This window comes from Aquila chrysaetos, chromosome Z (genome assembly GCF_900496995.4).
Source record: "Aquila chrysaetos chrysaetos chromosome Z, bAquChr1.4, whole genome shotgun sequence".
NCBI lineage: Eukaryota > Metazoa > Chordata > Aves > Accipitriformes > Accipitridae > Aquila > Aquila chrysaetos.
Genome location: NC_044030.1, coordinates 13,645,766 through 13,655,981, shown reverse-complemented (window position 1 = coordinate 13,655,981; position 10,216 = coordinate 13,645,766). Strand labels below are relative to the sequence as shown.

At 36.9% G+C, this 10,216-nt stretch overlaps 1 protein-coding gene across 1 annotated transcript; it reads left to right on the top strand.

The window, feature by feature from the left end:
* Positions 1-2,085: 2,085 nt before the first annotated feature.
* Positions 2,086-9,760, top strand: LOC115337109 (putative exonuclease GOR). Its single transcript, XM_030005147.1, has 6 exons — positions 2,086-2,198; positions 2,600-2,713; positions 3,293-3,366; positions 5,015-5,153; positions 6,429-6,549; positions 9,303-9,760. Exons 1-6 carry the CDS (start codon positions 2,193-2,195, stop codon positions 9,389-9,391), a joined length of 543 nt encoding a protein of 180 aa, XP_029861007.1. The 5' UTR covers positions 2,086-2,192; the 3' UTR covers positions 9,392-9,760.
* Positions 9,761-10,216: the final 456 nt, after the last annotated feature.

Sequence of the window (10,216 nt, the reverse complement as noted above, 5' to 3'; positions counted from 1 at the left end):
TCTCTAGGTGAAAACATTTGTCTTCAGCACTGCCAATCAGCTTCCAAAAAGACATGTTATTTTAATATTAAAAAGGAAAAGTTTTTCTTTTGCAAATGCAAAACAAAAATCTTCTTGTGAATACTGGAAGCTTCCTGGCATGTGATACTGACTTCTATTCAGGAAGAATAGAATGTAATAATGAGATCTATTCAGAACAGGAGGAAAACATGTCTGAAGAACAACCATAAATCTCTCAATCATTTTCAGCCTTTGATCTTATATTTACTGTTTACACCACACCAAGTGCTACTCAAGCTTATAGCCAGCAGATATAGTCTGACAGGTGCAAATATACGGAGCTTAACCTTTAGGTGATCTAAATTTCTTGCATGCTGGAAATCAAAAGAATTTATGGAGGTGTCCTGATAAGACTCTGTGTGTGTATTTAATTATATGTTGAATGAAAGCTTGTAAAACATCAGACGTTACTACTCTGCCACTTACTGTGTGTTCTTTATATTATGCAGCATACCTTGGTATGCCTGACTTCTTCTGACTAAGTAATGTTTCTTTTACCTTCCCTTTAACTTCCTCCTGTGTTATTTCTTAGCTTCATCCATTCTCCACTTTCTCTTTTCCTCTGCTTAGAGGTTGTAACTTGTGAATTGTACTTGCTGTAGGGATTGTTAAGGAGTGTTTATGCCTGAAATAAGCTTCTCCTTTGTTGAATATGCAGATAGTGTAAACAGTGAAATAAGACCAGGGAGGAAGCATTTTAGTTCCCCTAGGAAATTAATGAACATAGTTGTTGTTTCAAGTGTGCTTTTTCATAGGTAAAAGGTGCTAGACCTTCCTTTCACCTCAGTTTCTTATGACTTTACAGAAAGAAAATTAAGGAAAAATTTCTTGGCCTAAAAAAGTAATAATGCCTCCTTTGAAGCAGGATTAGAAAAAGCTGTCTGTAACCACCAGAGTGGTTACTCTAAGAGTGTTCAAATTCCCACAGGGATTAGATTTAAATTCTGAGATGGACCACTGATTTCCCCCACAGATCTTTGCTTCATAAGTACTGAATTTGTCTTTCTAGATGTCTCATCCATCTGACTTTGTGTCTTCTGTTGCACATCAGATTTAGGGCACTGCCTGCATGTGTATCTTCCTCTAGGTTCAGAATCTCAGATTCTAAATGGCAGTGCTTTTTGTAGAACATACAGTACTCCACTAACACTCAGTCTCCTTTCTTTTTTTAAAATATAGGCCATGAAAGAAGAGCAATCTGTTTATGATCGTTGTGGCAGTAAAAAAATGTACCTGAATCTTGCTGTGAAGACTCTCAAGAAGCTGAGGGATCATGGTAGTTTTGATTTCAGTGAAGATATTTTTTAAATGGGTTGTAAATGTAGAAATTAGAACAGCAGAGAAATGTCCTAAGAGGATTATTTAGTTTAACTTTACTGAAGATATTTCTGCATATTTAAATCCTTTTGTAGAAATATATCACTGAAATTGGTGGTTTGATTTATAAATATTTGCTTAGGATATTAACAGGAAATCTAAAATTGAGAAGAAATGCTAAAAATCGGTTTTCCTGCATTCAGGGCAACTTAGTAACAGCAGTGCTGGATCCATGAAGTCAGAGGACGAGAAAGGTAAAGAAAGGGAAAGGGGGATGTCAGTTCTCCATTTTAGCCTATAAAAGGGCTTATTTCAGCATGAAAATGTTGCTCTGGTTTTGGTCAAGCTTTACCTATTAGCCACTGCAAGGGTTTCCAACACAATTCCCTGTTTATATCTGAAGGCTCATTGCCTAACCTTTCTGGGATAGCTAGTGAGTTAACATCCCTATTGTTTAGTGTCTTTGTTTTGAATAATGCTTCACCTCTAACTCCTAATTGCTCTGAGGTACAAGCATATAGTTTTTGTATGTGAACTATAGTGCACATCTTGTAATTTCAGTTTTCTTTTATTTTGGAAGTACTAGGATATTTAAGTGCTACTTATATTTGTTCTAATATTGCTTAAGCTTTGGGTTTGTTTACTTTTAGGTTTTTTATTGTGTTTTGTTTTAGCTTTTACAGGTGATGCTTTATGTGAACTTTTAAAAAATTATCTTCTGACTGAGGAACAACTGAAGGAAAATAACTTCCCTCGACCAGATCCTGAAAAAAATGGCCATGCTATACTTAGTGGGGTTCTAAGAAATACTGTATATGATGGTAAGTGCTTACTAGACTGCAACAAAATTGAATTTCAGTCAGTGGTTCACAGGACAGTAAAATACACAGGTATAAAATTATACATTACGTCAGTGTTCTGTATTTAGTGCTTGGACTACAAGTGAATTCAGAAGCTTTCATAACTAAATAATGCAGCTTCATAGGTCTTTTTAAATTTTTGTTTCAACATAGTAATTGAAGAAGTTGCAGGTAAACTGCTACAGAGGAACTTGTTCTTTTTTTTTTTTTACACATGGCTAATCTTGGGAGGCTGCTTATCTGTTGATACTCTGCTCTTGCAATTACTGTTCACGTAACTTTTTTTTTATACTTCAGTTCAGCATTTTTTAACTTTATGGCAAGCCAGCTAGGAAATATGCTGTGTTTATTGCTTTTTTCAGCTTTCAAAAGGTTGTGCTGTAGGTGTGGCAAGGTATATGCTGTTACTGCTTCAGGAGAACATAGACGTAAAGAAGAATGCAACTACCATTCTGGTAGAGTATTGGAACAAAAAGGTAGGTATCCTTGGGATTCAATCTTTGTGGAAGCTGTTAAAAGTTAGAACATCTCATGTCAAAACTGAACAAGATCAGAGTATGAAACTTCTTTGTACGAGGTTCAGCTGAGATACATTCTGCTGTTCTTTGGGAAATGTGGCTAGTTAGTAAAGCCTGTGTTCTCTGAATATGCCATAAATGTAGGAAAGGTGACGTTAATAAAACTGTGTGGGAAGACGGTAGAAAAATGTTCATTGTGTGGCCTTGCACTGACTTCTAAGTGAACCTTGTAATCTTTTGAGACACACGTTAAATACTCAGATGCTACATTAAAAAATTCCCTCAGGGAAAACCTTCTAAAGCATACTACAGCTTTCTCTCTCCCATTCATTGGTATTTATTTTTTTGATGGAAAACCTTGTCTCAGGAGGGAATGATGTAGTTTGTCATCTTGGCATAGGTGGCACTTGCCTCTTTCCAAAATGCAGTCCCAGGAGAAAATGGAAGAGAAATCTGAGAGGAAGAGTGTACTGATCTGGTTTTGCCATTGCTAGTTGCTGCAAAAGCTGCTCAATTTTCAACTTTTCTTTTTGGCAGTTCCTGGTGGCATGGAAAAACGCTATAGCTGCTGTGATAGAGCAGTTGGGTCTGATGGATGTCAGATTGCAAAGGTAGGAAAAATGTTCTCAGAAGGTTTATATAATGCAGTATCTCAGTTTTGCTTTCTGTGTCCTTTTGATTTAAAGTTGAGTCATAGATTTCTGTGAATGGTTTGGTATAAGTCCTTTAGGTTTACTTACTAGTGTTTAGTAAATTATGTGGCAAATATTGACAGGAAGTATATATATGCTCCTGAGTCTGTTAGAGAAACAAATTGTCTGGTAATTTGGGTAAGATATATCTAGTAAACTTGCACTTAAATACTAATGGAAACTTTGCAGCTTCATGTTCATGATGGGAAAAAAAGGAAATTGGAAGGCTTCATGAAGACATTAACTAAATCACCACCTGTTGATGGAAACTATGGTGTATATGCTCTGGACTGCGAGATGGTATGAGCAACCTAAAAAATTTTGGTTCAGATAATAGAAAACTATATTGCTGTTTATGAAGCAATTTCCTAACTGTATTAGTTTGGCACCCTCCCTCTGAGAGGTCTGCAGAACTCTGACTAGTCACTCTACATGACTAGACCTTCAGTCTGACTAGTAACTCTATGTAACTAGACCTTTAGTGTTGAATATGCATTGAGCAAAATTGTTTGGAACTGTTGAGTTGGTAGCCAGTTCTGCTTTCTGTACAACTTACATAATGTGAGGAAACATTGCTGTGTAAATGCTCATTAAATTTACTTTTCTTCAGTGTTACACAACCCATGGCTTGGAACTAATTAGAGTGGCAGTGGTCAACGCTAAGCTACAGGTTGTCTATGATACATTTGTTAAACCAGATGGTAAAATTGTAGACTACGATAAAAGGTATGCTAATTAGTCTATAAATTGGCAGATAACTATATAAGAAAAAATATGTCTCTCTTAAATGTGTATTTCTAGTAACATAAATCAAAGGCCTTCAATCAGGAATGAGGCTTTGGTTCTTACAGGCTCAATTAAGTAGGATTTTTGGTTTTGCCTCTTTCTGTTCAATTTATTTTTATTTCCATATTTGAAGACTCTTTCTCCTCTTCCTTCAAAAAAAAAAAATTAAGATAAACCTCTCCGAACTTGCTAAATTCCCAAAGCGGACAGAGGCAAATGCAAATTTAATCTATAAATGTCACCTCACAGAAAAGCAGTATAGCCACAAGCCATGCATTGAGGCCCTCAGACTGTACAGCTTAACAAGATTTGGCTGTATTTAGTGCAGATAACTTGTATTTGATCTTCCTATTGGGTTTTGTCATTGAGACCTGGAAGACATGTTTTTGATTCCTGTTAGTTCTTTGAAGTCCTGCAACTGCTCTGAGAAGAAACAGGTTTTGAGCATCACTGTAAAAAAAAGTGGGAGGACCAACATAAAGTGTTCCTACTTCTTCAACAGCAACATTTGTTTGGTTAGAGCCCTGTCTTTGGTCTGTGCTTAAAAACCAGGCTTACTTATAGTGGTAGAGTGAAGTTAATATCACCTAGCTTAGATTACTTTATGCTACCCAGGTGAAAAGGAAGAGAATGAAAAATGCTTTATGTTGTCTTCAACATTGTGTGATTTCAAAAGGCTAGTGTTAACTTTAGATGCTGGCGGGATGACTACCAAAGACCTAGTTCTTCTAGATATTTTTTAGTGTCTCTGTTAATGAAGCTCTTCTAAATCTGTCTTTAGACTCTCTGGAGTAACAGAGAATGATCTGAAGAATACTACAACATCTCTTCAGGGTGTACAGGCAATACTGCTAAACTTGTTCAGTGCAAATACAATTTTAATTGGACACAGGTTAGAAGATGGCTTACTTGCTCTCAAGGTAAAATAACCTGTTTTAAGCCAGTTCTAAGAGATGACTACTTGTCTTTCATGTGCTCTAATTGATTTTAAAAAGCAAAAGAATATTGTATTTTGGCAGATCAACATGTATGAAAAAAAGAAGGAAATATACCTAATTGTTAAATGATAGCTGTATTAAAGATAATATTACATTCAGAGAAGGAAGAGATGTGTATACAAACACAGTATGGTAAAGATTCTGACATTTGAGCTTCCTAGTTTGCTATTTTATGCTTCTAACTATGCAACCATACACCACCACTGAATAACATTGTCTTTATTTCTGGGTTCACAGAAACCTAGAATTGCATGATTTCTGATCTTGCTGAACTCATGCCGGCAAATGCATAAAAGGCAGTGACAATTCAAGTAATACTAAGGTATTGCTCTTAGAATCTCTGTAAACAATTATGCTGCCTGTCAGGTGATTACCTTATGTACCAGAAATGAATGGATTATGCTATTAAATATCAAAGGCAGCAATATTCCATAAGAAACATAACCATCTGCTCAGGAAGGCTCTTACCAATGTATATAAATACCTGAAGGGAGTGTGTGAACAAGAATGAGCCAGGCTCTTTCCAGTGGTGCCCACTGCCAGGGCAAGAGGCAATGGGCACAGACTGAAACACTGGAGGTTCCCTGTGAATGTCAGGAAACACCTTTTCACTGTGAGGGTGACCAAGCACTGGCACAGGTTGTCCCAAGAGGCTGTGGAGTCTTCTACCTTGGAGATGCTCAAAAGCCGTCTGGACATGTTTCTGGGCAACCAGCTCTAGGTGGCCCTGCTTGAGCAGTGGGTTTGGACAAGATGACTTCCAGAGGTCCCTTCCAACCTTAACCATTCTGTGATTATTAGTAATGAAGGAATTCAAATTTAGCCTTGATAGGCTTCCCTGCTAGTGATATCTAAAGACCAAAGCAAATGAGACTTTGCAGTATGGTATTGGCTATCTAAAACCAGAATTAATCATGTTCACTGTATATTTACAACTAGTGAATAAATGTCAATGCAGTGTACAGAAATCACTGTAAAGCACAATTTTTCCACAGTTCTTGCCCCACAGTTTGCCATTCTATAATGAATAGAGGAACAGGGGGCAGATGATGTAGTATCTGGAGCTCAGGGATTAGTTTGGGCATATTATTGAGAAAGGAGATGGTTTAGATGCCAGATAGGATTTCTTTAATAAATAAAGGAGGTGCAAGACTAACTGGATGTGTAATTATTACTGTGGCCTCTGCTCTTTTCCAGCTAATTCATGACACAGTAGTGGACACTTCAATAGTGTTTCCTCATTGGCAAGGTTTGCCTTACAAAAGACAACTTTCAAGTCTGGTGGCTGACTACCTCAGGAAAATTTGTCAAGATGATGGTAAGAGTGGAGGTTCTTATTAAGCAATCGGTATATTACATCATGAAATGGGAGACAGGAATAACCCAGAAAACTGAAAAGGTAGTAATACACTTGCTGTCCTTTAAAGCTTTGTCTTGGATACCTTTACTTCAATAGTATGATAAAAGCAGAGGATATACCTGAAGGGTAAGATGATTGGTGTTGTGGTTTAACCCCAGATGGCAGCTAAGCATCACACAGCCTCTCACTGATTCTCCCCAGTACAGTTGGCTTGTCAAAGTGTTCACCATACAAGAGTGTTCCAGTTTCTCTCCGTTGTAGAAGGGGGATCCTTAAAATTCTGAAGATAATGTGATGAGGCTAACACCTATTTCAAGATCACTTGCTTATCCAAGCTGATACAGGAGCTGGCTGTCAAAGACAAATCAATAAATCTGTTCTACAGTGTGCATATAATTGTTATGAAACATTGTATTCGACAGATGTTTTGCATTGACTGTGCCATTCTAAATAGTTATTTTTAATCTGATCTTAGATAACTTAATTTTTTCTAACTGGCAGATTCTTATTTGCTTTTATCAGTGAAGCCTTCTGGACAACAATATTCTATTCTGCTAACATATCTTCATTGCCCAGGGAATACATAAATGGTCACACTGAGCAAAACTTGATGGCCTTTGATACCCAGTGGAGTAGCTGGATGCTGCATCTCAAAGCTTATAATATCCTCTGACTTCCTTTGCTCTGACAGTCTGATGCACAGCACTGTGGTGGAAAGCAAATGTGAATTGAAACTTTCTCTGATGAGATAGTAAGGGTGGAGGGGAAACTCACAGGATCACCTGTTTTCTTATTCAAATGACAAAATTGTTTCTATTTGATTATCGGCAACTGTTCTGTTTTATTTCTTAAGGTGCATTTAGGAGAGGAGAAAACTAGAACTTGCAAGGTTATTACCAGCTGTCTTCTGATTCTCTGAATAGGAGAAGTTGCTAAGTGGTATGAACTTCTCTGCTACAGATAAAAGCTATGAGTCTCCTGCATTAGCTTTCATGGCTCTTTGTATGTCCAATCTAAATAGGTATTGCAGGAATGGTTCTTATAAAATATGCTGGTGAAAGCATTAATGTAGCACACTAATGCTGTTACAAGTGCCTACCATGACTGTGTAAATTATGTGTTCACTGAGAGGGAAGTATAACCACTTCCACATTCAAGGAGATACTGCACTGCTTTAAGCCAGTAGATACCTGAATTGCAACTGCATGTCTGTAAATGCCTTAAGATCTTTGTTTCTGAGTCTAGGCTGCTACATATGAAAAATGATCTCAAATCACTGGCACTGAAGTTTTACAAGAGAAAGCTAGAGGCTTGTACTTTGACTATTGAGTCAACTTTTGTTGTGAAAGCACTTAATTCCTCTGCTTCTTTGTGGAATGGAACATCTCAATTAAGTCTAAGAAAACTATTTTTCTCCCTGGTATCAGCTTACTATATTGTGGTGTTCTCCCCTGCCCAAAGCAGTTGTGGAATCAGTAGATGTGGAATCTGTGCAGTAATGCAGTGCTATAGTGCAAAGAAGCAATACCTTTTTCTTTTTGAGCCACTAGCTCAACAACAGAGTGGGGAGGGGATTTTGGCACCTTCAAATGAAAATGCTGGTCTGTACGATCTCAGATTTTTCTTCCACAACTTTTTTGGTTTCTGAATAACCAGCCCCAGTCCCAAACCTGTTTATCTGAGACGTTCTGTACCTTTATTAAAACTTCTATACTCAAAATGGTATCTTTGTTTAACATAACTTAAACCATACAGGATTTAGATTTCCCTTGATCAGCTCATATAGGACTTAATGAGGTACACATAGTCAAATTAGCCAATGAGACAATTTGATGCTGTGTCAAATTTCTGTTTATGAAGATGATGGCCAAATATAGTAGGTCTATTCTCCACCTGTCCTAAAGTTGCTAGGAGACCCCCAACATGCAGCTTTGGCTTTCAGTAGGGAGGGCTCAGAACTTTCAGTAGTTATTTACCATTGTCCTGGCAGCCACCATTTTCTTGTATTGACTTAATGTTAGGAAGGGTATTCTGATGCCTACGTTAAGTGCCAACTAATAAGAGGATTGTATCCATTTATTGTTTGAATGACTACTACTATTTTCCAGCCAGAATGCATTAAAACCTTTCTACTATAGTTTTTGTAGTTATGGGAATTGTATAAAACACATGTAAATTTAAGTTGTTGACTTTTTAAGCTTTGACCAAACATGTAATAAAAATGTATAACTGTGTATAACTTAAATCCTTTAATTCCATTCTGTTCAGATTTTGGGGAGCACTTCAGTACATCAGGACAAGTAGATTGCCCTTAATTAACCAAGGTAGAAACTTACCATCTAGTTGCAAAACCAGCTTGTCATCTGTTACTATTTCAACTTCTGATTTGAAAATATATGACTTAACTGTCTTTAGAAAACCAACCTATGTTGGATACTCTAGGCTACTAATCCAGGCTCTGTTGGATATTGAAGCTGGTGGATGCAGTGGGAAATGGAATATTGCCGGACAGTACTGGACTGCTAGAAGCATGTGGTTATTACCTTGAATCCTGGTAGCAAGAGGTTGCACCAAAAACTGTCTGAATACCAAGTACTGTCTTAATATTCTCAACAATTGTTCAACTTAATAAACAAAGCTACAATTCTTTTATAAAGAAATACATAATCTAATACTTCTAATTTTTTTTTTTTTTTGTTGTTCTCCTCTAGTTTGTGGGCATAATTCCAGGGAAGATGCAATTGCTTGTATGGAACTAATGCTTTGGAAGGTCAAGGAGGACAATAAAAGGAGAAAATAGTGATATTATAGCTTTGGAGAAAGAAGGTGGCGGGGAGAATCAACCTCAGTTTAGCTCACTGCTCTGTAATGCTTCAGTACCAATTATTTTTCTGATGGGGAAAATCTAATGAGAAAACTTGACTGTATCTACAGGAAAGAGAAGACACAGATCTATAAAATATAAGTAAGATGCACAGAGTAAATTCTTGTGTTGAATAGCAAGCCCATGCTTTTTTCTGTTCTGTTAAAAGAGTATTATTTCTGTTATCATCCTTACTACTCTGTGTAGCTGGAAACTATCATTTGCAGTAAGTGAAAGCACTATTTGTTTAAAATTCTGGATACAATTTTTGTTTCCACCTTGTTCAGCCTCTGAAATAAAACTTAATCACACAGCAGAAATTTAAGATTACTGTTTTCTTTTTTCATTTCACTTCCTTATTCTGTCTACCTCCCCATCTGCTTTCAGAGAGAGAGAAAACAGTCATGTTTAATGTACTGACTGACACAAAAAGGCATAATGGTGGAAATGTGTCCTCTTTTGGAGCAGAATCAGCTGGTCTCTTTTTAAAGAAGTTGAGCCTTTCAACTGTAAAAACAATAAGCTTTGCTGAGTTATAAGAGTTCCTAAAAAGCAGAGTACAAGAAGTAAATGCGTTTACTGCTTCAGCTAAAATTGGACTATACTCTGGGTTGTAATTACCTGTCTCCCACTTAAGACAGGATTCAGCATCTGCTACCCTCAGAGAGGAGAATTTTGAAGTCTGTTGCCACTTATTTTTGTGTGAAGGGAACAGAAGGAAATGAAAATGTAAGAATGGACCATGTTTTTTGTTCAACACTA

Bases quoted from the DNA above. Each gene is read 5' to 3' on its own strand.
- LOC115337109 (XM_030005147.1), top strand. The intron at 2,714-3,292 runs GTAGGTATCCTT...TCTTTTTGGCAG, and splicing joins TAGAGTATTGGAACAAAAAG to TTCCTGGTGGCATGGAAAAA. The intron at 5,154-6,428 runs GTAAAATAACCT...GCTCTTTTCCAG, and splicing joins ATGGCTTACTTGCTCTCAAG to CTAATTCATGACACAGTAGT.